General features: G+C 50.1%; 1 protein-coding gene across 39 annotated transcripts in view; it reads left to right on the top strand.

Moving 5' to 3' along the window:
• Positions 1–26,395, top strand: part of LOC135225753 (zinc finger and BTB domain-containing protein 24-like) — a 526,510-nt gene that overhangs the window by 17,134 nt on the left and 482,981 nt on the right. For 37 of the 39 annotated variants that reach the window (XR_010317086.1, XM_064265161.1, XM_064265169.1 and 34 more), the window contains exon 2: positions 15,025–15,124. Coding sequence is in view for 38 of the 39 variants with exons in the window: in XM_064265161.1 (XP_064121231.1) it covers positions 15,044–15,124 (81 nt within the window). In the remaining variant the exon portion in view is untranslated. Of the gene's footprint in view, positions 1–14,537; positions 14,636–15,024; positions 15,125–26,395 lie in introns of all 39 variants that reach the window. The other 2 variants (XM_064265155.1, XM_064265154.1) reach the window with 2 other exon arrangements.

Here is a 26,395-nt window from a genome sequence, read left to right as displayed (position 1 = left end):
TTTTAGTACCCACCCACCTCCCCTCAGGAGTACAGGGGAGATAGAAATCTGATAAAAGTGAAAAAATGGGGAATGTTCCTGAACCGCATCCAGCGGCGGGAATGGGTACTACCACCCTAACTCCCCTACGTGTGTCGTAAGTTTTAGAAATTCTGTCGGACTTCAGAGAATAAAGCTATATATATATCTGCCAGGTAAGTATGAACAAACTTATGTATCGTAACAATATCATATTCTTTTTCATTTTCATATATTATTTTGATGTAGCAATACTCATTTTGGATCAGTTTCCGAGGCTTACCAGGAAAGTGATCTGTTTCCCTTTTATTTGATGAAAGTGGAAATCGCAAGTGCAGTGCTTTTCAATTTTCATATTTTATTGAGATGAATTGTTTATGGGGATCAATGTTTCCGCTAATTAGGGAATTGATCTTCCCCTTTTATTTGTATGAAGTGAATCGCAAGCGCAGATCTTTTTCATTTTTCATATAATATATTGATTGCATCAATTCATTAGGATCAAGGTTCATTAAACCTTGATCCATAAAGGTAAGGAATGGATCCTTTTACCCTTGCGCTCGGTACCGAGGGCGCAAATGCGCTGATCTGAGCCGTATTCATTGTGAAGTGAAGCGTAATACAGATCATTTTCATTTTATCTTTTTATTATTGATTGAATCAAATTTATTTGTCAAGTTCCGCCAGTCGGATATTGATCCTTATGCCCTTGCATTGGGGCGATGGCACGATTGCTCTCGGCTCTTATATTATTGTGGGTACATGGGTGCTGTGCGGGGTGGGGAACGAGAACCCACCCCCCCCCCCGCAGCTCATAAGATGGCCCTTCCCCTTGGGGGGGGGGAGGTTATCGGCTGGTCTTCTCCTCACCGATCCGTCGAGGCGCGGGGGAGGGCGCTCGGTGCCGATGTACAATTGTATTCGGGGTCTCACACTCCGTCGGAGAGGGCTCACTCCCCCGCGCGAGGGGGACTTCCACCCCCATAATCGGATACTACTGTTATTTTCGCAGGTGTACTGCCACGAGGGTGGACCTTGGTGGAGGTATGGCGTCTTCCATTTGCAGGGCGTTTGCTAGTGTCCAGGGCTGGAGTTCTATGTCTGGACTACTGCGGTCACCATGGAGTGGTGGAACCACGTCCAGGTGCGGACGTCCCTCCCACCGTGTAATCACCTCACGGGGTAACAGTCTTGCCTACAGCCGCTGTGAAGTGCCGTTCGCAGTACGAGAGGGGGCGTTGCCGCCGCCGCTCGTGGTTGCGCGCTGCAGCGACCACACTCCGACTGGCATAGAGCCGCCCCTGGACCTGCCGCCGGTACCAGGATGTTGCTGGCTGTGCCTACACTTCCCTGTGTTCCCGGTGCTGCTTTGCGCCGTACCTGCCGAGTCTGGGCTGACTGTCCATGCAGTTGCTGGCTGGCTGTCCTGCCGTTGCTGCGCTTGGCGGTCCTACCGATGCTGTGCTGGCTGTGCCGGCTGTTCTGAGATGCCCATACCTGCTGATGTCGTCCAGTGTTCATTGGTGGTACTACCCCAGACTTTGGTCTGTCTGTACAGTGCGGTCCGGGCCCTGAGCTTCGGCTACAGCAGCCCGGCTCCGCCCTGGATAGCAGATCTACGTCTGTTCCTGAGGAAGCTGACGAAGAAGAGGAGGAAGGTGTCGTCGTCGTCGTCGTCTCATCTTCTTCATCGTCGTCGGCCTGCGCCTCTCCCCCTTCGACTTCTAAGGCTTCACAGAGAGGAAGAAGAAGGTTGCCTCCCCTCCTAAGAAGTCTCCCTCGGGAGCTTCTCGGGACCGTCTCACCTCGGTGGGAGGGAGGGTTCCTTCCGCTGGTCCTCTGCTTCCTCGGGAGCGGGCCCGTCTCTTCCTCAGAAGGAAGAAGTGACTACGGGGACCAGAGGGGTACCGGGCTAACACCAGGTACTCCTCGCCTGGTGTCAGTGTTCTGCCACTGCATCAGGCGTCAGTCTCGCCATCGTTCGCGGGAAGGTTACCGAGTGTACGGTCGCCTACCAGCGACCGTGCAGCCAGGCAACCAGACCTCGAGTCCGCTCAGCGTCAGGTTCACGGCACGGGTCGGAAGGATTGGTGACAGACGCTCACGCGACTCTCACCAGACCAGATTCACTCTAGCGGCTAACAATGGTACGCGGGGACGTGACGGTCCACGACGGCCACGGGCTGAGGCTGGGAAGAGGTCTCCCGTTCGCCGGTGCCAGCCACGGCTGGAACCCGCGACGTGACGTGCCGTGAGGACAAGCACCGGTCTCACTGTGACAGGGAGCCTGCAGGCGCCTGACCGTCGCTCTCACAGAGGAGCGATCGGGTATGGCAACCAGGCACCAGCTCTTCTGACACTCGGAGATCGGGGCCGCTGGCTCAGTCCAGCCGTCTCTCAACAGCGAGACGGTTCGACCAGGTCTGCAGCTCGATCGCCACCACGGGTTGACGATCTGCCTGCAGCCTCCAAGCCTGCTTGTTCTGCCAGCGAGCAAACGAGGAGCGTCAAGGTCTGCCTATCCGTACCTTCAACCTCCTCGGGTTACCACCGGGAGGATGCGAGGTATTGAGGAGTGAGCGCACCCCCTCACGATCCCACCACGACCCCACCACGACGCCCTACGTGCCAGGCACAGTTCTGGGACCGGCCAGGACGTATGCGCAATTGGATGGGGGAAGGACCGGAGAGGGCTGTCGCTGTTCCCCCTTCTTAGGAGGAAGGTTCTCGGATATGCTCTGTGCGAAGGGCTTAACGAGTCCCACTCTGCAAGATGCTGTGACTTCCGAGACCAGAGGAACTTTGCCGAGGTTATGGCGCTGATCGTCAGCACAACGGACCTCGGCGGAAGGATCGCCGCTTCCCACCAGCAGAGCAAAGTCTCGGCTCGAGTCGTTTTGGGGCCCGCGAGGGAACCCAAATCGGACGGTGGCGTCTGCGCGATCGTGAGCTTGCCGACGTGTTGAACAAGCGTAGTCTCTCGTCTTCGGACAAGCAGGCTCTCTCAGTTCTGGACAGGTCGAACAAGCTACGTCAAACTTCCTCTACTTCGACAGAGGCTGTTCTACGTGTCTTAGGACACGTATTGAATAACCTTCAGTCCTATGAGAGGTTTAGACCTCGACGGGACTGAATGAGTCGGAGGCGGTATCGCTCTCTCTGTCAGGTGTCGATCAGCCCCACCCAGACGGACGTTCACAGTGCGGCAGATCTTACCTACAGTATGGTTCGTAACCCTCCTCGGGGAAACGTTTTCTCCTGACGATAGTTTTCCCAGGCTCTGAGAGGCCATGCCGTAAGGCGATGGCTGCTCCTTTTCTTCTCCAAGGCTAGTCCGCTGGGAAGGCGAGCCAGTTATCCATCCCTCCCAATTCCCTCTCTCCTTAAGGCTACGGAGGGAAAGGGAGGGATCCTACAGAGATTTCTCGGTAAGATCCCACGTTGGGGCTGCGCTACCGGGGGGACTTCGGGTCCGCACCTGACGTACAGCCCGGTCGGTTGAGGAGGGATCCTTGCCCCTTTCGAGATTTCTACCGGGAAATCGAGAGACCACCAGCCGATAATCGTTTGACGAATTCGGGGGGGTTTTCGCAGAGTGCTTAGAATTCTACGGAATTTCTAGCGCACCTCAGAGTGTTCGAGTTTTTTACGATCTCCAAACACTTAGGCGAGACCACGGTGCCAAAGGAGCGAGACTCCCCGATACTTGTTACACGATAATCGGCGAACCTCGCTTATGCTCGAATTCCTGTAATTTCTAGCATTTGGAAGAAGAAGACTGCTGCTGAAAGAAAGAGTATATCCCAGTAGGCGATAACCTGGAATAGAGAAGAACGGACGGGAACTTCCAGTTGGTCCGATACGTATACAAACCTCGGTACTTTAAACAATAGGAAGGTAACTAGCGGCATCTGGGACGGTCGTAAGCTTCGAACAAGGGGAGAACGGTAGTTAACTGCTTGTCCGGTCGGTGCGCGCGCGCGCGGCCGGGCGGTGAAGAATCACTTTTGCTTCGGCCGTGGGGTGACAGGACGTGTTCGTCATCGCTCTGCCCGCTATTTTCGTCGTGTGCTTTGGAGGGTTGTTACAATTTCTCTGACTGGTTTGTGTGTGGTCTTGAATGAAATGTAAGGACTTTGTTTTATTTTTCAATTGAAGTGAAAGATTAGTAATCATGGATCAAGAAGAGCTTTCGCCGCGCCACCAACTGCCCCGTAGAGTGTGTCCCGGGTTGGAGGGGCGTAAATGCGGCGGATTCCGCTCTTACCCAGATATTGATCCTCATGATTATGTTTTCGGGTCGGGGGCGAGAATGCCTCCCGAACCCGAACCATGTGATGTATGTGTAATTGGTCCGAGGCGCAGTGGGTGCTGTCGAGGGTAGGAAGAGGCGTAGGTTGACAAGAGTCGTCGGGAAAGCTCTCCAGCGACTCCTTTGGTTACGGATACCTCGTCATCCTTCTGCCTCCAGCTCAGCCCCCACGATTGCGCCTTCCCCTGCAGGGGGGTTTCGGAGTCCTTCTCCTCACTCGATCCCGTCTGGTGTGGAGGAGGGTGCCCGATAACCCGGATGTGCAATGTATTCGGGGCTTCCGGTTCCGTCTGGTGGGGTCGTCCTCCCCAGCGTCAGGGTGCCCCTCTAACTGACCCGGACGGTTCCTCCCTCAGGTGTGCCTTCTGTTGAGTGTACGACCTTGGACAGGTTGTGGGCGTGTTGGGACTGCATGGGCGCCCCCAGATCCAGGCTTGATTCAACGGTATAGCGGGGTCGGCAGTGGTAACTCATGGGGTGGTTACAACTACGACCAATTACGGTGTCAACACCAGCGTACGCCGCCCTCTCATGTGGTGTATACGCAACACATTGCGTCAGTGACTCCAACGAGTCAATTCAAAGGCCGATCGCTTGCTGTGCGTAAGAGGGGAGTGCCGCCGCCACTGGGTTTTATTTGCTGCCGGACGCCCGACTTTCGCTGCCCCCAAAAGTTCGCCCCCTGGATCTACCGCCGTCCCAATGCTGAGTTGGTGCGATGGAGAGGTCTGTGACGCCGGATTATGCTGCCGTACCTGCCGTACCTGCAGCGAGTGTTGCTGGCCCAGCCCCTCGCGCCGCTCCTACGAAGCGCGCGGTGCGGGACTCTAATGTTGATGTTGCTGCTGGTGCTGGTCCTGCTGGTGCTGGTCCTATTGGTGCTGGTCCTGTGCTGCTGGTCCTGCTGGTGCTGGTCCTGCTGGTGCTGGTCCTGATGGTGCTGGTCCTGCTGCTGATGGTCCTGCCGCTTCCTGCCGTGCCTGCCCCTGCCCCACAGTCGCGTCTCGTCATGGAGGTGCTGCACCGGTCTCAGGTCTTTCCGGACAGGATCAGTCGGGGCGTGTTGCTTCGGCAATTGGCCCGACTTTTCCGTGGATGGAAGACCTGACGTCCGTCCTGAGAGAGCTGACGAAGAAGAGGAAGAAGAAGAGGAAGATGTCGTCGTCGTCTTCATCGTCTTCTTCGTCGTCTGTTGCCTTGCGCCTCTTCCCCTTCGACTTCTAAGGCTTCCAAGCCGAAGAAGAAGAAGGCTGCCTCCTCCCCCCCTAAGAAGGCTCCTACGGGACCTTCGAAGGGCCCGTCTCGCTCTGGCGTGACGGGGGGTGCTTCTGCTGGTCCTCCTGTTCCCTCGGGAACGGGGCCCGTCTCCTCTTCTGAGAAGAAGAAGAAGACGGGACCAAGGATGTGCTGGCTACTGCTGGTACATCCGCGCCTGGTCTTAGTAGCACTGCTGCTAAGTCAGGTACCGGCTCGACTTCTCGTTCGCGAGAAGGTCCGAGTGTACGGTCTCCTTCGGGTCGACCGTGCAGCCAATGTCAAGACGCCTGAGCTTGCTCACCGTCACGACAGAGGCACGGAGCAGAAGACTGTCGAGAGTCGCGCAAGTGACGCTCGCCAGGCCAGCGGCCGCTCTCGTAGCGACCAGCCGGTACCTCGGGTTGACGTGACGGTCTCTGACCGGCCACGGTTGAGGCTGAGAAAGAGGTCCCCTCGACCAACGGCACCAGCTTCGGCTGGTACCAGCGGTTGACGTGCCGTGAGGACGCTCACCGGTCTCACCGCGAAAGCGAGCTCTGCAGATCACCTGACCGCCGCTCCCACAGGGACCGGACGGAGACGGTGGCCAGCAGCAGCTCGTCTGACGCACGAAGATCGGGGTCGACGTGCTCAGTCGAGCCGCTCGCCACAGGTGAGCGGCACGACCAGGCCTGCAGCACGATCCCCATCCGCGGGTTGGTGATCGGCTGCAAGCCCCCCACGTACGCTGGTCCTGCCAGCGACGGGGGGGGAGCGTCAGGTCTGTCTCTCCTATACCTTCAACTTCCTCGGGCTACACCGGGTAAGAGCGAGGTACCCAGGAGTGATCGTGAGAGGTGCGCCGCTCACGATCCCGCCACGACGCCGCACGAACCAGGCATGGTTGTAGGACCAGCCAGGTCGTACGCGCAAGTGGTTGAGGCGACCGTCAGGGGTCTGTTGCTGTTCCTCCTTCTGAAGGAGGAGGGGTCTCGAGAGCTGCTCCTGTTGGAGGGACTGGACGGTCCTACTCCTCAGGACGCTGTAAACTCCTGAGATCCAGAGGAACTTTGCCCAGGTTATTGCGCTGATTCGTCAGCACAACGACCTGGGGGAAGGATCGCCGCTACCAACCATCTGAGCCCACGTCCCGGCTCGAGTCATTTTGGGGCCCGAGAGGGCCCAACCCAAATTGACGGTGGGACTGCCGCGATCGGAGCTTGCAGACTCAGTCCTTGACAGGTGGAGTATTTCGTCTCAGGCGAGAGGACTCACTTAAGTCAGGACGGTCTTCCAAGCTACTTCCTCCTCCTCTGCAGCGACAGCGGAAGTTCTACGTGGCCATCAGTAGATCCAATACCGCCCAAACAGGTTAACCCGGAGCTAGCTAGGCTAACTCCAGGTGTGTCCCTGCAGCAGCTCCTGTCAGAGAACCTATGGTTCTCGCAGCAGGAGGCACTGGGCCTGGAAGCTACCGCTATGGCAGCTTTCCAGGCAGTCTCTTGGTTGGATCTGTGGTCCCTCACAGTATCCAAGGTCGCGGCCGACGCCGGGGGCGCTGCCCTCGAAGACGACCCGACTTCAGGAGACTGTGCCAGTCTGGAGGTAGGGCCATCTCCTACCTCGCCCATCAGACGGCAAACCTGTGGGCCAACTTGGTTCTCCGTCGTAGGGACGCTGTCCTTACACGAGTAGCCAAGGGGGCCGGGGGCCGTGAAGCGGTAAATGGACTACGTAACGGACCAATGAAGAGTTCCTCCGCTCTCTTTCCCGAGATGGTGGACGCTGCGTGGAAAGACGGCGCACTGATGACAGTGACCGTCTGGTTACCAGGCAGTTACGAAGGTTTCTGGGCAACCTCGTACATCTGCGGCTAAGCCTAAGAGTTTAGCTAGCGCTTCCTCGGCTGCTAAGACGGCTGCTCCATCGAAGCCCCGAGGAAAGACTCTTCCTGCTTCAACTTCTAGTAAAGGAGGCCGTAACCAGCCCTCCTCCCAGCCCTCCTTTCCCCGAGGAGGTGCTGGGAAGAAGTCGAAGCGAGGGTGGGAACGCTAGGGACGGCGTTCCCCCTCACCAGCTGCCGGAAGTGGGGGGGTGCCTGGCGAGCCATTGGGCAACTTGGCAGCGCTACGGTGCCGAGACCTGGATAGTAGACGTCCTTCGGGAGGGATATCTACTACCCTTCGAATCTCGGCCACCCCTCACCTCCAACCCGGTCCATCTGCAGACATATGTTCTGGGATCCTCAAAGGACGACGCTCTTCGGCAGGAGATCAAGACCATGCTGACCAAACGAGCTGTAGAAGTCGTAGTGGATCGGTCACCGGGCTTTTACAGCCGCCTTTTCTTAGTGGAAAAGGCATCGGGGGGCTGGCGCCCGGTGATAGATCTCTCTCCCCTGAACCGATTTGTTCGCCAGACTCGGTTCAAGATGGAGACGGCACGTTCCGTGCTGGACTCCATCAGGGAGAACGACTTCATGCTTTCAGTGGACCTGAAGGATGCGTATTTCCAAATACCCATCCATCAGTCCTCCAGAAAGTACCTCCGCTTCATCTTCGACGGGACGTGTACCAATTCAGGGCACTCTGCTTCGGTCTCTCAACCGCCCCCCCACAGTGTTCACGAGAGTGTTCACACTGGTGCCTGCTTGGGCCCATTCGCACGGGATACGTCTTCTGAGGTATCTCGACGATTGGCTGGTCCTGGCGAGCTCCCGCTCGCAGTTGCTGCAGGACAGGATCGACTTCTAAAGTTTTGTCGCGATCTGGGGATCGTGATAAACTACGAGAAGTCCGATCTCGAACCCAAGCAGAAGATGAAGTACCTGGGTATGCTGATCGATACGGTAGCAGCTCAAGTCCGCCCCGCAGACTTGAGGATCAGCAAATTCAGGGAGGCAGCCGGCCGGTTTTCCTGTCCTCGGCAGGAACAGGCAGCTCAGCAATGGCAAGTCGTGATCGGCCACCTGTCGTCACTCGAGAAGTTAGTTCCTCACGGACGTCTTCACCTGCGGTCTCTCCAGTGGAGACTAAGGGAGAGAAAGGTTGGGCCACAGGTAAAGGATCCACCTTATTCTTCCGTGTCCATCACGGAGAAGGTGAGGCAGGACCTAGCCTGGTGGCTCGACGACAGGAACCTCTTAAGAGGAGTGCCCCTACGCACTCCCCCCCCGGAGATGCTGCTGTTCTCAGACGCATCGACCGAGGATGGGGCGCACACCTGGAGGAGTTGCTGGCTGCAGGTGTGTGGGACCATCACGACAAGCACCTTCACATCAATGTCCTAGAACTCAAGGCGGCGTTTTACGCTCTCCAAGAGTTCCAAGACCGCTTGATGGGACACTCAGTGGTGTTGATGTGCGACAACACCACGGTAGTGGCATACGTCAACAAGCAGGGGGGCCTAGTGTCTCTCCCGCTACACCAGTTGACGGTGCAGGTGCACACGAGTGGGCCACGGCTCATTCGATAGAGCTGTCAGCACGCTACATTCCAGCAAGAGGAATGTAGTAGCGGACAAGCTCAGCCGTCGGGATCAGGTAATAGGGACCGAGTGGTCCCTACACCCAGAAGTGGCGGAAAGGCCTCTAACCTGTGGGGGCGCGTCCAGTCATAGACCTGTTCGCCACCCGGCACAACAAAAAACTTCAAGTTTTTTGCTCAGCCGTGCCGGACCCATGGGCAGCTGCAGAGGACGCTCTTCAACACCCCTGGGACAAACCTCTTCGTCTACGCCTTTCCTCCCTTTTGTCTGATTCGGAAAGTGATCAGCCGAGCGCTGGTCACTCCCAATCTCAGGATGATCCTGGTGGCTCCCAACGACCTCAAGCCGTTTGGTATCCGGACTGCTGGCTCTTCTTGCAGAAGAACCGAGAGAGATGCCCCACTGGCACAACCTTCTAGCCCAGCCACACGTAGAGCGGTACCACCGAGCAGTCCAGTCCCTACAATTCACGGCTGGCTGTTATCACCATCTCTTGCGAACGAGAGGCTTTTCTCGCAGCGCAGCAACAGAGATGGCTGGACACTCAGACAGTCCTCTGCAGCTGTGTACCAGGGGAAGTGGGCCGTTCTGTGGTTGGTGTCGTAGACGGGGTCTACTCCTCTCAGAGCCACTCTTTCAGCAGGTAGCGGATTTCCTCGTATTTCTTCGCCGAGAGAAGCTCCTCTCAGTACCCACAGTTAAAGGATATAGAGCTGCACTGGCACTCGTCCTAAAACTGAGGGACTGGACATCTCGAACTCGTTCGAGATCTCCTTGCTAATGAGGAGCTTCGAAAGGTCTTGCCCACCCAGGGAGCTCAGGCCACCTGAGTGGGATGTGACTCTCGTCCTTAGGAGTTTGACTCGAAGACCATTCGAGCCACTCCGAGAGTCGTCAGACAGGGATCTGACCCTCAAGACCCTCTTCTTGCTGGCCCTGGCATCGGCGAAGAGAGTAGGGGAACTTCATGGTCTGTCCTTCAATGTTAAACATCCAGGGGCTGGGGATCTGTGACGCTCGATTTCGTCCCGAATTTCGTAGCTAAGACTCAGAATCCGTCGATCCCTGACGCAGGTTCGAGTCTTTCACAATCCCCTCCCTAATGGATTTCACCGACAACGATACGGATGAGATGCTGCTTTGTCCTGTGAGGGCGCGCTACGGCGCTATCTGAAGAAAACTCGACACCTCAGGCCTGAGTGTCGACGCCTCTTCGTTAGCACTGGGGTTACCAAGAAAGAAGTATCCAAGAACACGCTTTCTTTCTGGCTGCGTGAGGTGATCAGAAGAGCGTACGAGGCCTGCCATGGTAGTGACGACATCCGTACGCTCGACACCGAGAGCCCACGAAGTCAGAGGTATTGGACCCTCTTTGGCGTTCCGCAAGAACTTCTCCGTGGCGCAGGTCCTGAAGGCAGGTGTCTGGGCAACCAGACTACCTCACGTCCTTTCTACCTTCGGGATATTGCCCACAAGTCCTTGGATACTTTTTCCTTGGGACCTGTGGTGGCTGCTCAACACGTTGTGTAAGCTTACCCAGCACCCGAGCAGGCAGAACAGCATCGATTCCTGGTGTGACTGTAGGAATGAATGGTTGAATGAGAGTGCGACTGGCTTCTCTTCTCCATATTTCTCTCTCTCTACCTGTGGGCAGAGGGTCACGGTCGTCACCATGCTGGAAAGGAATCCGATGCAGGTAAGCTACTCAAACCGAGCCCCAATCTATCCCTTTAGTTAGGGATAGAAGCAAATATCCTCCACTCCCCTCCAACAAGGGGGAAGGGATGGATGCCTACTTGAGACAAACCCATAACTTTATGTTGGCTCCTGTACAGGAACAAGTTCTTGCAATGCTGGTACGAAGAGATACGCTTGCCTCTCTCTTAGTACTTGGCTCAGAGGTCTGACCATTGATCCTGCGGTGCACACCCCGATCAATCGGACAGAGGTTGGATCCCTCCCTTGCTCTTACGACCAGGGAGGCATTCCAAGGTTGGAACGAACACCAGTCTGTCACCAAAAAAGACTCAGATTCCACCCACCAAGAAGTGAGTCTTCCTATTGTTAAAGGGGACCGAGGGTTTGTATTACGTATCGGACAAATGACAATTTGTCGAAAATGCATTTTTCCTAACTATACAAACCTGAGGTCCTTTACATATAGTCCCACCTCATGCCACCCCTCACTCTGCAACTTTTTGCATGGGCTAAAGCAAAAGTGATTCTTCACCGCCCGAGCGCGCGGCGCGCGCACTGACCGGACAAGCAGTTAACTACCGTTCTCCCCTTGTTCAGAAGCTTACGACCGTCCCAGCTGCCGCTAGTTACCTTCCTATTGTTAAAGGACCTCAGTTTTGTATAGTTAGGATGAAAAATGCAAATTTTCGACAAACTTGTCATTTTGGCTTGAACTATCCGTCTTCGGTATTCTGTTCACCATTGAAGCTTTCCTTTGGGAAAGACTTCTCCTTCACTCTCTTTGACTAGAGAAACGAAGGCGGTCGATCTCCAATCCTTATTCTCATTCCTCTCAGGGGAAAAAGAATTTAGGATGGAGGTCGTTGTACAGAACCTACAAATATACTACGTATATTACCCTCGCGACCATGATTCTTGTAACAGTTGAATTGTCCGGGGGGTAGGCGCATACCGTAGTTAACTCTACGGTTTGTGACCGAGACGAATTGTATCTTAATTGAACTGCAACTCGGGGTTGCCTGCAATCCTCCCAGCAGTTATCAGTTTCGATTTTAGATACTTGGTATTGTCATGACAACACCAAATCAGCTTTTGTATTTACCGAAATCCGTTTCGTTTTAAATATAATTGCTCGAGCGTATTCTTTATGCTCGATGGTTCTAGCCGAACGCCATTCCTTCGTGGAATAATGGATTAACTGGCAACTCAGGATGACGAGTCACCGAGAGCTACTGCGTATTGAACTGCCTGATAGCGGCTCAGTATCAGCTAGGTCTCGGAGATGCACGGTCGGTTACGTCTCTCTTCTCCCTGGTTTGATTGACTACCGAACCGTATCTCTGCCCAACAATCATGGACTTAGGTCTCTGATTAACGGGATTCTCGCAATAATGAAGGACCATCTACAGCTGTGACGCTCGATTTCATCGCCTTCGCATTTGCGAGAATTTTTCAACAGAGATATCTCTTGGACTCTTTCATCTTTCTGTTTACCGCACGGTAACAGAAGTCTGTACTAGTCAACCCCGCTGCATCGCACCGCGATAATGCGAATGATTTTTGCAGACATCTGAGTTTGTCTTCAAAATATCTCGTATTCGTAGGTGTGCAATTATTCATTGCTCGCCCCGAATTAACAGATATGTCAGAAGACATCGCCTACTCTCCGACCTGACAGCTCTACTTCCAAATGTTCAGCCCATGAGAAGCAGTTCTTCAGGCAGTATTTCCCTGTCTTCATTACTGAAAAGCTCTCCGCTTTTATTGCAACTACGATCCTCACCGGACAGCAATGAATAGCGGTTAGCGTTCTCAGTCTTTGTAGCACAGGTTCAGAATCTTGAGAATCCTTCTCTCGGTTCAGCTGCGAAGACGTAGGTTGCATTTTCTGTACACCTTCGTCTTCAACGACACATAGTGTTGTTTCTCCTTAGCCGAGAATCAACTATACTATGAGATATCTTGCCATCAAGGACCTCGGTCTCTAGAAGGCAATTGACTTTCGCCTGTTGGGCACATGCCTTAGAGAGTCATCACCTTGCCTTCTGGCATCGGTGACGAACAAATTATTTGTTTAGTCTCTTGGCAGAACCCTTTAAGGCGAAGGTCACGTGACTTGCTCGGGTGCTTGGACAACTTGCCTCCTACCGAACGCAGTCAGTCGGCAGCTGTCAGAGCGCCCAAGTCTGTTACGACTTCGCTGTGGACTTAGTTCGGTTGTTCCATAACAATCTTTTATTCGTCCTAACGGCTTGTCACAGTACCCCACCCATACCATCGACACCCACCATTGAGTGTCCGGTGGGGTCCTATCCACTACCGAGAACAACAACTTCGCTGCAGACGGATAGACCAGTATGGGTACAGGACATCACCGAAGTCGAGAAGAGGGATAGGTCATACGACCATTCCCTTCTTTCCTCTGAGGTATTGCATGACTTTTTCCTGCGAAGTCAAGCATCCAGGGATGGGGATTCGTGACGCTCGATTTCATACCGAATTCGTAGCGAAGACTCTGAACCCTTCTGTTCCTGACGATCGGTTTAGAGTCCTTCACAATCCCCATCCCTAATGGACTTCACCGCCTTCGATGCGAAGGAGATGCTGCTTTGTCCTGTGAAAGCGCGACCGCGCTTTCTGAAGAAACTCGACATCCCAGGATGAGTGTTGAAGACTCTTCGTCAGCACCAAGATGACCTAGAAGTACACTCCCTCGTTACACAAGAACTTCTCCATGGCGCAGGTACTGAAGGCAGGGGTCTGGTACAACCAGACCACCGGCACCTCCTTCTACCTTTGGATATTGCCCACAGGTCCTTGGTATCGTTTTCCTTAGGACCCGTGGTGGCTGCTCAACACGTTGTCTAGCTAACCCAGACCCTAGCAGGCGAACTAGCATCGAGTCCTGGTGACTGTAAGAAATAGATTAAGTGAATGAGAGAGTGACTGGCTTCTCTTCCTATCCTTTTTTCCCCCTCTACCTGTGGGTAGAGGGATACCGTCATCACCTTGCTGGATAAGGACGAGATGCCGGTGAGCTACTCGACAGAGCCCCATCCTATCCCTTTCACTAGGGATTGGGAGCGAATATCCACCACTTCCTCCTACAAGGGGGGGGAAGTGGATGCCAACAAGAGACAAAACCATAACTTTTATGTTGCCTCTTTGCAAATAGGAACTTGTTCTTGTTTGCTGGTACGAAGAGATACGCTTGCTCCTCTCTCTTAGTACTTGGTCCAGAGGCTCTGACCATTGATCCTGCGGTGCACACCCCGAATCAATCGGACAGAGGCTTGGATCCCTCCCTCGCTCTTACGACCAGGTAGGCATTCCAAGGTTGGGCGAACACCAGTCTGTTCACAAAAGACTCAGATTCCTCCCACCAAGAAGTGAGTCTTCCTATTGTAAAAGGACCGAAGGTTTGTATGCCGTGTCGGAACAAATGACAATTTGTCCAAAATTGCATTTTTCCTAACTATACAAACCTGAGGTCCTTTTACACATAGCCCCACCTCATGCCACCCCTCACTCTGCAGTTTTTGCTTGGGCCAAAAGCAAAAGTGATTTGTTTACCTACCAGTCGCGTGCGCGCGCCTGTCGGACAAGCAGTTAACTACCGAACCCCTTGTTCGAAAGCTTACGACCTATCCAGTCTGCCGCTAGTACCTCCTATTGTAAAAGGACCTCAGGTTTGTATAGTTAGGAAAAATGCAATTTTGGACAAATTGTCATATTTCCCCTCCTTATAGGAAACATTTATGTACATAGTATGAATTTTTGTTTATAGATGGTAGTGTGCAATGTTTACTATATGAACTTCAAACATTTCTGGAGAATGAAAAGCAACATCTGATACAGGTGAAATCACCCTTTACTTCATTTAATGTATGTACCAAGTTTACAAATAAAGTAACTTTCATTTTTAAGTCAACTTTAATAATTTACAAAAAATACAAATTTCCAAAATGCATTTAGCAACTATATATTGGCTGTGGTGATGATGATAAAATGCAGTCAGCTGATGCTTTTAAATGTAAATATTACCAAATTGCAAATGCCGCCTGATTGCTATGTTCATGAAAATATAACAACATACAGTATGCTAATAACAGCTTTATTAAAATTACTTTGTCCTTATTCTTATACAATTGTATTTTGACCTTTGCTATGGATATCTGTCAGTGTAACAACCTCTCCCTCTCATTATATGATTGATGTTGTTTTATTGATGATGCCTTTTTTTTATCCATTATCTTATGCCCCTTTCTTTACAGATAAGGCAGAAAGTGCAAGATGACGGATGGTTTATTGTCGCTTTCGTGGAATAACCACAAAACTACATTTTGCCACATATTGTCTACGCTTAGAGAGAAGGTAAATGCTTATGGCTCTCTCTCTCTCTACTCTCTCCTCTCTCTCTCTCTCTCTCTCTCTCTCTCTCTCTCTCTCTCTCTCTCTCTCTCTCTCTCTCTCTCTCTGGGTATAGATGTATAAAAAATGAGTTATTTGCTATGCTCTTTCTGCATCCTTCAGGTCTGGGTCTTCATCTGTCCCTTATCCATCGAATGATTGGGTCCTCACCCACTCCTTCCGTTATATTTTGACATTTCTGGCTAGCTGTTTGTCATCCATTCTTTCGTATTGTTCAAACCATGTCCTTTAATGTTGTAGGTCCTGGTCCTGTGTGTTTTTTTTTTTTTTTTTTTGCCCTAGTATCCCTTATTCTTGATAGAGTCATTCCACCATAGTCCAGCCATGAACTTTTTAAAAACATTATGTGGCTTCAACACACTTTTTTTATTTTTTTTATTTTTTATTTATTTATTTATTTATTTTTTTTTTTTACCTCTATGTTTTTTTTTTTTTTTTTTTTTTTTTTTTTTTTTTTTTTTTTTTTATCACCTCTATGTTTCTACTGCTAAGAGTAGTTCAGGCCTAACACTCATTGTAAGGCTGCTCTCTTCTTATAGGACATTTTTATTTAGCAATGCCTAGCTCTCTCCATTTCTCTCATGCTGCCTTACAATTCAGTGTCCCCAGGCATAGCAGAAAATATCTACCTTTTCTGAGGTCTGCACACCACAGCAGGGCAGAGCTGTTAGTGTCACATGGAACTTCTAAGCTCCTCTTTATTTCACAGTTGTAATGCCGTAACACCATCAAAAGTCTCTGAACTCCAGATGTATTTTTTATAATCATGAGTGTCACATGTGACATCATGTGTTACGTTTGGTACCCAGTACAATGTTCACCCTAACACCCATCCTGTAACTATATGAATGCTTTCTGGACTGAGCTTTTTTTTACTTTACTTCCTTTACAGTCATCATAAGAGTGCTGGTAATGCTAGGTCATATGCTTAAAGTAGCTCCCTGTACCCCTTTTCTTCATCCTTTAGAAGTTTCTGCCATTACTGTATTATGATGAACAGGAACAGGGAAAACCACCTAACATTGAAAATCCAGGGAGTTCCTGTTATACATTATCAATAATTGCCAATATTGTATCTGTCAAAAGAGGTGCAAAATATCAAGACTTTCCATCCCTGTTCCCTCTCCCACATGCCCCCATTCAACACCCCACCTCTAGCCCTGTGCTGATCCGCCGCCTCCTCTTCAAGGGCTCTTACCCTTTCTCCCCTCCCTGCTAACTGTATTGCATTACCCTCCTTCAAGCTCCTCATTCTGCCCCCCCCCCCCCCCCCCCCCCCCCCCCCCCCCCCCCCCCCCCCCCCCCCCCCCCCCCCCCCCCCCCCCCCCCCCCCCCCCCCCCCCCCCCCCCCCCCCCACGTCAACAATCTGGAAGAAAAGCACCAGATGGCATCAAAACAAGTACAGTCCGGTCCCGAATTATGCGTGTTCAAATTGTGTGATTCCCCCTTTATGCAGTCGCTAATTCTCAAAAATAGATTTTCTGTGTCTGAACGAACCATTCAAAGTATGCGAGTCATGTGCCGCAAAATGTATCAAATCTATTGTCTTTTCAAGAATATTTTAAATGTGTGTGGGGGGGGGGGGGGGGGGGTTGCTGGTATCTGAGGGAAGGGGGGGGAATGCTTGGAGGAAAAAAAACAATTATTCCTCCAAGGGAGAATGCGAGAAAAAGATTTCCTGCTCAGCCATTAGCTAAGATGGAAGGCTCTCCTCTACGCATGTGTGATGTCATAGCACCGTGTGTATGATTGATCGGTATCATCATCATCGCCATACGTAGTTATTCAGATATGCAAAGTGTGTTTAAATGATTGGTCATCCACATCATGCAAATTTGATCATTTATTTTTTTCTATTGTTTGAAATAGGTTTTGATGAAAAATGACTAGTAAAAAGCAATTAACAGAGAAGTAGATGTGTTTGAGAGAGAGAGTTGTTCGATGTAAACTTTTCAATAAGCTGTTATTTCATGTTGAATTTTGAATTTTTATACATTTAACTTACCTGGCAGATATATACTTAGCTATTTGACTCTGCCGTCCGACAGAAATTCGAATTTCGCGCACACGCTACCTGTAGGTCAGGTGATCTACTTACCTGCCAGCTGGGTGGAGGACCTAGGAACCATCCCCATGTTCTATCATATTTATTTTTTTCTGTCGGCCATACTGGCAACATCGTTGTGGGGTATCTCCGGCTGGATTCGTATTTTGCATCGCAATTGATCTTCTTGTTTGGACTTCTCGGTGACGTATTTGCATTGATATTGTACTGGCATACGCGATTGTGGACCGTTTTTGGAATTTGATTTGGATGGTTCAACATGATGTCTGATTCTGGAAATGTGGTGAGAATGTGTGTGAATGTGGGTTGTAAAGTTAGGATGCCGAAGGCATCGATTGATCCTCATACTATTTGCAAGAAATGCAGGATGTATGAATGTTCTTTTGGTAATACTTGTAATGAATGCAAGGATTTGAGTGCGGAAGAATGGAAATCTCTAACCTCATACTTGAAGAAGTTAGATAGAGACAGGGTGAGGAGGTCTTCTTCCAACCTTTATCTAGTTCTAGCGGGGTTATCAGTATATTATACCCTCTTCTCCTTTACTGCCCCATCTAATGTACCTGCTCCTTTATTAGAACACACAGATTCGGCATCTGAGATTGCGAATCTTAAAGCCGCCCTTCGGAAAATGGAAACCAAAATAAAACCGGCGCCTTGAAGGTAAGCAGTGTGATTATAGTGCTGTGGATAGTGATATAAGTGTCCCAGTGCAGTGGAGGGGGCGTTTGATTGTCCTCCACAACGCTCCCAGGCCTAGACCTCTTTCAAGCTCCCAAGCCCAGAGGAGAAGGAATGTCGAAAGCCGTAAGGAGGTTGTGGAGGATCCCCAACAGTCAGACGTCCCTTCGGCTTTTTCTGTATCGCCACAGAATGCAGAGAACGCTACAGAAAAAGCGTTCTGCGTGAGTGTTTCTCCTCCTCGGAGAATTCTTCACCTAAAAGAGGTTGGAGATCGGCGGATCTTTTCTGGCCCCCTGAAAAGACGTTTGGATGAACCCAGGATTACTTCTAGTCCTGAGCGTTTCAAGAGGAGGACCATTCAGTAATTAAACAACCGAGGGTAGACAATAATGAAGAGACTAATAGAATCCTTCACACTATGCAGGATTCCATCACTTCTCTTGTGGGAGTTCTGTATAAAGACCCTCCCAGAAGGAAAGACGATTTCCTGCCTATTAAGAAGTCTAGGCTATCGAGGGTTCAGACTCCGCCATAGTAATTTGTTCCTTCCTCTGATTTGGAATCGGATTCATCAGCCTTGCATAGGCCGAGCAGGATCCGTTCTCCCTGTCAAACGCAGGCACGAGACGCCAGACAAGAGCGTCGAGTGCTAGAGTGAAACGTCACCAGGCGAGCGCTTTACAGACGCGAGTCGCCAGTCAGGCGCGTGAGCTTCCAATCGCGAGACGTCAACCAGACGCGATGACGCCAATGTGTATTCGAGGCGCCAAGTAGACGCGAGCGTCGAGATAAGGCGTCACGTCACGCCAACCAGAAGCAGGACGCCTCCCAGGAGCGAGGCGCCAGGCAAGCGCCAGGACGCTACGAGGCGCGAGACGTCAACAAGAAGCAGGACGCCTCTCAGGAGAGAGTCGCCAGGCAAGCGCGAGGACGCTCCAAAGCGGTTGACGCCACGCCAGAAGCATGACGCCTCCCAGGAGCGAGGCGCTAGGCAAGCGCCAGGACGCTTCGAGGCACGAGACGTCAACAAGAAGCGTGACGCCTCTCAGGAGAGAGTCGCCAGGCAAGCGCCAGGACGCTCCAAAGCGGTTGACGCCAGCCAGAAGCAGGACGCCTCCCAGGAGCGAGGCGCTAGGCAAGCGCCAGGACGCTTCGAGACGTCAACTAGAAGCGTGACGCCTCTCAGGGAGGAGAGGAGGCGGGGCAAAGCGCGAGGACGCTCCAAGGCGCGTGACGTCAACTAGAGGCGTGACGCCTCCCAGGAGAGAGGCGCCAGGTAAACGCGAGGACGTGCAAGTCGCAAAGACGCCAGCCAGAAGCGTAACGCCTCCCAGACGCGAGGCTTCTTCTAGACAGTGAGGCCTCTCTAGTTATGGGGACGGTATTGTTCGTAGTCATTCACTACTAGAAACTTTTCTCCTGGAGCGGCTTCTCTTGATAGAGAATCGTTCAGGAAAGAGCGATCTCCTTCTAACCTTGAACTTGAAGAGATTTCTGAGGAAGAAGTTTTCAACTAAAACAACGAGGGACTTTCCAATTATAAAAGTTTTAGCCTCGTTACTTCTAGAGGAGTTTGCGGATTCTCTTAGTCCTGCAGCTCCTCCTTCGCCGAGATCTCTGTTTTCGAGCACAAAACCCCCGAAATAAAAACCCCGAATCCTCGGCTTTCTTAAAGATGAAACCGGCGATCTCAATGAAGAAAGCCCTCCAGTCTTTAGATTCGTGGCTTTTATCAAAAAGGAAACTTGAGAACGGTTTATTGCTCTCCTCCCTCCAAGCTGACGGGGAAAAGAGGCATTTGGTATAAGACAGAAGAGGCGATGGGATTGATGCTCCCCTCGTCTGCAGATTCAGATTTCTCGAGTCTTGTAGAGTCTGTGAGAAGACAGTCTCTCAATTCAGCAAAGGCGTCCTGGAGTAGTCAGAATTAGATCAGCACCTTAAGGGGCATTTTTTTCACGTCTTAGAGGTGTTTCAACTTCTTGGATTGGTCTCTTGGGGTGCTGGCTAAGAAGACGAGTGAGCCAGATTTTCTGGATCCAGAAACTTTGCACAGTGTCCTATCTTGCATGGATAAGGCTGTGCAAGATGGTTTCTGGTGAGTTGGCGGCTCTTTTGGATCTGGGATGTTAAAAGAAAAAAGATCTCTTTACAGTTCCTTTCTGACGAAAGGAGTTTCTCCTTTCAGAGGTCCGCTCTATATTCGCACCTCTGTCAGAACATCTGTTTCCTTCATCTTTAGTGAAGGATGTTGCGAGATCCTTGTCGGAAAAGGCTACGCAGGACCTTCTTGTACAATCTACAAAGAAAAGTAGACCTGCAGTTACGACTCAGAAGAAGTGGCTCGGACTCAGTGGTGCCCTTTCGTGGAGCCCCTTCAACTCGATCACTTCGAAGAAAAGACCCTTCGACAAGCGAGGGAGGTCTTCCTTCCGCTCTTTTAAAAAGAGCAATAGCAGCCATGTCCTCCAAGCACAGTAGGGCCAGACTTCAATACTTTCTGGATGCTGGTCCGTAAGAGAAGCAGATCCCTGGACTCTGTCTGTCCTACAGAAGGGGTACATCATTCCCTTCGTAGACAGACCTCCTTTGGCAACATCTCCAAAGGATTTGTCGACGAGTTACAAGGACCCTGGACTGAACGAGACTCTCCTTCAGACGGTGGTGTCGATGAGGGACAAGAATGCAATAGAGCTAGTGCAAGATCCTTTCTCCCCGGGGTTTTTACAACCGCCTTTTCTGGTTCCAAAGCTTCGGGGGGATGGAGACCGTCCTAGATGTAAGCGTCCTGAACAGGTACTGGAGAAAAAGAAGTACTCCATGGAGACTTCAGCTTCAGTTCTGTCTTCCCTACGTCAGGGAGATTGGATGGTATCCCTGGACCTTCAGGATGCTTACTTTCATGTTCCGATTCACCCATCGTCAAGAAAATATCTAAGATTTGTTGTTCAAGGACAAATCTTCCAATTCAGGGCCTTGTGCTTCGGCCTATCGACCGCCCCTCAGGTATTCACTATCTGATGCGGAACGTGGCCAAATGGCTTCATTTAGAAGGGATAAACATCTCAATGTATCTCGACGATTGCTAATCCGGGCCAAGTCGGAGAAACGGTGTTTGGAGGACCTACAGTCTACTTTGAACCTAGCAAAGACGTTAGGATTACTCGTGAACCTCGAGAAATCGCAGATGATCCCCAGTCAGAACTTAGTCTATTTGGGGATTCGGATGGATTCTCGGGGTTTTCCGGGCTTTTCCCGTCCGTCCCAGGAAAGGATTGCTCGGGGATTACAGATGATCTCGAGCTTCCTAGAGAAAAGAACGGAGTTCGGTGAGGGAGTGGTTAAGTTCTTCTGGGAACCCTTTCCTCACTAGAACAGTTCATTTCGCTAGGAAGACTCCACCTTCGCCCCTCTTCAATTCTCCTAAGAAGACTTTGGAGTTGGAAGAACGGGCAACTTTCGGACACTTTCAGTATTCCTCTGGAAGTAAAGAATCATCTGAAGAGGTGGATTTTTCCCATTAGAAAAAAGAACGAGGGCTTGTCTCTAGAAGTTCGGAACCCAAACCTAATCTTGTTCTCAGACGCTTCAGAGAAGGATGGGGAGCGACTCTAGGGACAAAAGAAATATCAGGCCAATGGAGGAAGGATCAGCTAGACTGGCATATAAACTCCAAAGAACTTTATGCCGTTCTTCTAGCTCTAAAAGCCTTCGAGACAGAGGTGTTAGGTCAAGTGGTACAGGTCAACTCGGACAACACCACAGCGTTGGCCTATATCAAGAAACAAGGGGGAACTCACTCTCTTTCTCTGTTCCATATAACAAAAGAGCTGTTGTAGTTGGGCAAAAAGAAAAGAAAGTGACTCTTCTCACAAGATTCGTGAAAGGAGAGAAGAACATCAGAGCAGACAGGCTAAGCAGGTTAAACCAAGTTCTCCCCACAGAATGGACCCTTCACATTCAGGTGTGTCAAGCTCTGTGGTCCCTGTGGTGCAGTCCACATATAGACCTATTCGCCACCTACCTATCCAGAAGGATAGAGAACTTTTGCTCCTTAGTGGAAGACCCGAGAGCGATAGCGGTGGACGCCATGCTGCTGGACTGGTCAGGCCTAGATGCCTACGCGACCTTTGCCCCCCTTCAAAATGTTAGGTAGTGGTGTTAAGAAAATTTGCGGCATCAAAGAGGGACGAGACTAACACTCATCGCTCCCTTTTGGCCGTCTCAAGATGGTTCACAGAGGTACAGGAAATGGACAGTGGACTTTCCCAAGATCTCTTCCACACAGGAGAGATCTTCTCAAACAACCCCATTTCGAGAGGTACCATCAAAACCTCCCCGCTCTCGCTCTGACTGCCTTTCGACTATCGAAAGACTTGTCAGAGCGAGAGGCTTTTCAAGCAAAGCTTCAAAAGCAATTGCTAGAGCCCGGAGATCTTCAACTATTCGGGTCTACCAATCAAAATGGATGTTTTAGAAGATGGTGTAAGAAGAATAAAACTGTCCTCTTCCGATACCTCTGTACCAACATAGCTGATTTCTTGATTTTCCTTAGGGAAGAATCAAAATTATCAGTTTCTTTCTACCATTAAAGGTTATCGAAGTATGCTTTCGGCCGTATTTCGAAACAGAGGTTTGAGAATTGCAGAAGATAAAGACTCCACGATCTTATTAGATCTTTTGAAACCTCTAAAACCTTTTCTCCTCGCACTCCTAACTGGAACCTAGATGTAGTTTTGAGATTTCTATCATCTAGTAGATTTGAACCTCCTCTCAACGCGTCGTTTAGAGATCTAACGAGAAAATGTATTTTCTTGTTGTCGTTAGCGACTGCGAAGAGAATTAGTGAAATACACGCTCTAGATTCTCGAGTAGGATTTAAGAGTGATGCGGCAATTTGTTCTTTCCAGACTCTGTTTCTGGCCAAGAAACGAGAACCCTTCTAAACCTTGGCCAAAGAGTTTTGAAGTTAAAGGACTTTCAAATCTAGTAGGAGAGGAATTAGAAAGATCTTTATGTCCGGTTAGAGCTTTGAAGTTCTATTTAAGAAGAAGAATGAACTAAACGGATGTAAACAAAGCCTGTGGTGCGCAGTTCGGGATCCTAGTAGACCCATGTCAAAAAATGCATTAGCATTTTTTGTGAGGAGCATTATTACGGATGCTCATAATGACTGCACTGAAGACTCTTTCAGGACTCTCCGAGTGAAGGCTCATGAGGTTAGAGCGGTAGCCACTTCATTAGCATTTCAGAAGAACATGTCTTAAAAGACATTGTGGATGCGACTTACTGGAGTGTAATTCAGTGTTCGCATCGCACTATCTCAAGGACGTTAAAGTAACATATGAAAAGTGTTTTCTCTCTGGTCCTTTTGTATCAGCCGATACAGTGCTGGGGCTGGGAGTACATAACGATCCTTAGAAAAATTTGTATTTGTTCAAAAAATTTTGATAGTACATAGATCTACCTTGTGAGACGATTGTTGGTTTTTTCTGCTGAGTTAGTATGCTTGCTGGCGCACGGACGTCCTAGCTGGATCAGTGGGGGAATCAAGAGACGTCTTACTGGCTAGATTGTACAAACATTATTTTTTTTTTTAATTTTATTTTTATTTTTGTACTTTACTGTACGAATGTTTGTGATTCGAGTTTGTGGTTGTTTGCAAGAGGTTAGGGATAACTTCTTGCAATCTTAGAACTAACATGGATAGGTTGAGGTGATCGGGATCGATGTTGTGCTCCTTGTATAAGGTCTTGTCAAGTAAGTGGATAAGCACCCATTGACGTAGTCCTTCCAGGATCTACCAAGTAAGCAAGGGTAAGACCCCCTGGCAGAACCACAAGAACTCTTAGCCATAGATCAATATCTCGCTGAGGCTCTTGAGACTGTCTAGACTCCTGGATTCTATTCATGAAGTCTTCGGTCTAAACAGGTAGGAACCAAGGTTTTATTATTTATTACTACAACGATAGTTGTGATTCCTGTTTGATTCTATATTTAGCTGTCTCTTTCCCACCTCCAATGGTGTGAATAGCTAAGTATATATCTGACAGGTAAGTTAAATGTATAAAAATGATATTGTTATTATACAATAAAGTTTTATACATACTTACTGGCAGATATATACAAAATTATACCCACCCTACCTCCCCTCAGGAGACAGGCGGTATAGAAAAAATATGATAGAACATGGGGATGGTTCCTAGTCCTGCCACCCAGCGGCAGGTAAGTAGATCACCCTCCGACCTACAGGTAGCGTGTGCGCTGAAATCGAATTTCTGTCGACGACGGAGTCAAATAGCTAAGTAATATCTGCCAGGTAAGTATGTATAAAACTTTATTGTATAATAACAATATCATTTTTATAATTTCTTTTCAAGAAATTGTAATTTCATATTAAATTTTGAATTTGTTCATGAAACTTATCTGTCAGATATATATATAGCTGTATTCTCCGAAGTCCGACAGAATTTCAAAACTCCCGGCACACGCAGTGGGTGGCCAGGTGGTTAGTACCCATTCCCGCCGCTGGGAGGCGGATATCAGGAATCATTCCCATTTTCTATTCAGATTTTTCTCTGTCGCGGTAGTGAAAACACCTGTTTCCATTACTCCGCCTAGGATTTTGAAACTTCATTAGCCGCTTAAGTATCCTACTTATTTTTTTGAATGATTGACTTGGATTTGTGGCTAGGCATACGCTATCATAAATTAATTAAAATTTTTTCATTGCATATGATGTCTGAATCTAGTTAGCCTAGTTTCAGATTTTGTTGTCTGCAACAGGTAAGGGGAGGCTACCGAAACCTTCGGTAGACACTCGTTTAGTATACATGACGTTTACATGTTTTCTTTGTTGAGAGATCAATGTAATTAGTGTAATGTTGACTGATTCCGAAAGAGACGTATGATTCGTATGTACGCAAATTAGAGCGTGATAGAATCAGGAGGTCTTTCCTCCACAGTAACAGAAGTTTAGGAGTAATGAACCTACTAACCTCCAGTAGACTTTATTTTGCCTAACCCTCCCTGTGGTATGGCTTACGGGCCTAGAGGAAGTTCTGTGAGAAGTAATGCCCTTTTCTATTATTGTGGATTACATCAAGTAAGCTTGAAAAAGTGCTCGCTCTCCAATCAGTGTTGTGAGTGTAGTGATGTTGATTTTGGCCCCGTAGTGTTGTGGAGGGGGCGTCAGATCGGTCCTATAACGCTCCCTATGGGGTCTAAACAAACCTCTGTTCGGTAACCTCCGCCCAGGACCAGGGCAGGGGGCAAGTTGAAAACCGAAGGAGGGTTACGGGAACCCCCCCCACCCCCCGATCTGGCGTCCTTCGGCAGGATAAGGCTGCCAAAGATCGTGCACGTGCACGAATCATGAAAGATTGCTTCTCGTCCTCCGCCCCGGCGTCCTCCCCCGCAAGGTTGGAGCTCTCGGAAGGACTCGCGCCCTCCCCTAAGAAGCTTTAGAGAAGAGGACGCTTCACGGATCCCGCTCTCTCGTCAGTGGATGGGAACGTCAGATCCGCCCCATAAGCCTCTAGCCTGGACCTCTGTCGGACTCCCAGGACTAGGGAGAGGGCATGTCGAAAGCCGAAGGAGGGTTACGGGGAACCCACATCGATCTGGCGTCCCTTCGGCTTGACTTAATATCGATAAGCGTCTTGGTCAAGAGATTAAAAATGTCCTTAAGGCAGGACCCTCACAAGGATGCCTTTCGAGACATTCAACGCTCTATCGAGAGGAAGGAACGTCTTTACTCTTGTAGCAAGGATTGTTTTCTTGCTTCAAGACGCTCCACCTTCACAATTTGCCTCATCGAAGGCCAGGAAGGCCCCTGGCTTCGTTAAGATGGCGGCCACTTCGCTCTCCTGCGAAGAGAGCGTTTAGAGAGTCCAGGATTGGATGGATTCAGGAAGGGTTAAAGGGAAGACTTCGTTTGCACTTCCTTCCATCTAGACTGAAAGGGAGAGCTGGGATCTGGTACGAAACAGGAGAAGAAACAGGATTGAAAGCACCGTCTTCTTCTCAAGGAGATTTCGCCAATTTGGTGGACGCTCCAAGGAGGTCTTATTTGTCATCGGCTAAGGTTTCCTCCTCCCTCATGGCGCTATGTATAACCGTTTTTTTTTTTTTTTTTTTTTTATGTGACGTTCGCTTTATACGAAACGGGATATTGTTCAAGCTCATAAGATTGACGTCCGGCAAGCTGATTTGCATAGTCAAACAGCTCGCCAAGACGCATCTTACTCGTCCCTAAGGGACGCTCTGTCAGCGGACAGAGATGACACTGGACAGACTATCCTAGTTTTCGACAGGAGAAGGGCAAAGAATTCCTCATACCCAAGAACACACAGGCGTCCTTTTAAATGCCCTTCTGCAGTGTCGATGAGCGTGACAAAGACGCAAGATGTCGCACAGCCGGCCGCTCGTTTTTGTCAAGAGTGGCGAACGTCCTTAAGACTCG

This window comes from Macrobrachium nipponense, chromosome 13 (assembly GCF_015104395.2).
Source record: "Macrobrachium nipponense isolate FS-2020 chromosome 13, ASM1510439v2, whole genome shotgun sequence".
Classification (NCBI taxonomy): Eukaryota; Metazoa; Arthropoda; class Malacostraca; order Decapoda; family Palaemonidae; genus Macrobrachium; species Macrobrachium nipponense.
This window is presented reverse-complemented; position numbering and strand designations above follow the sequence as displayed.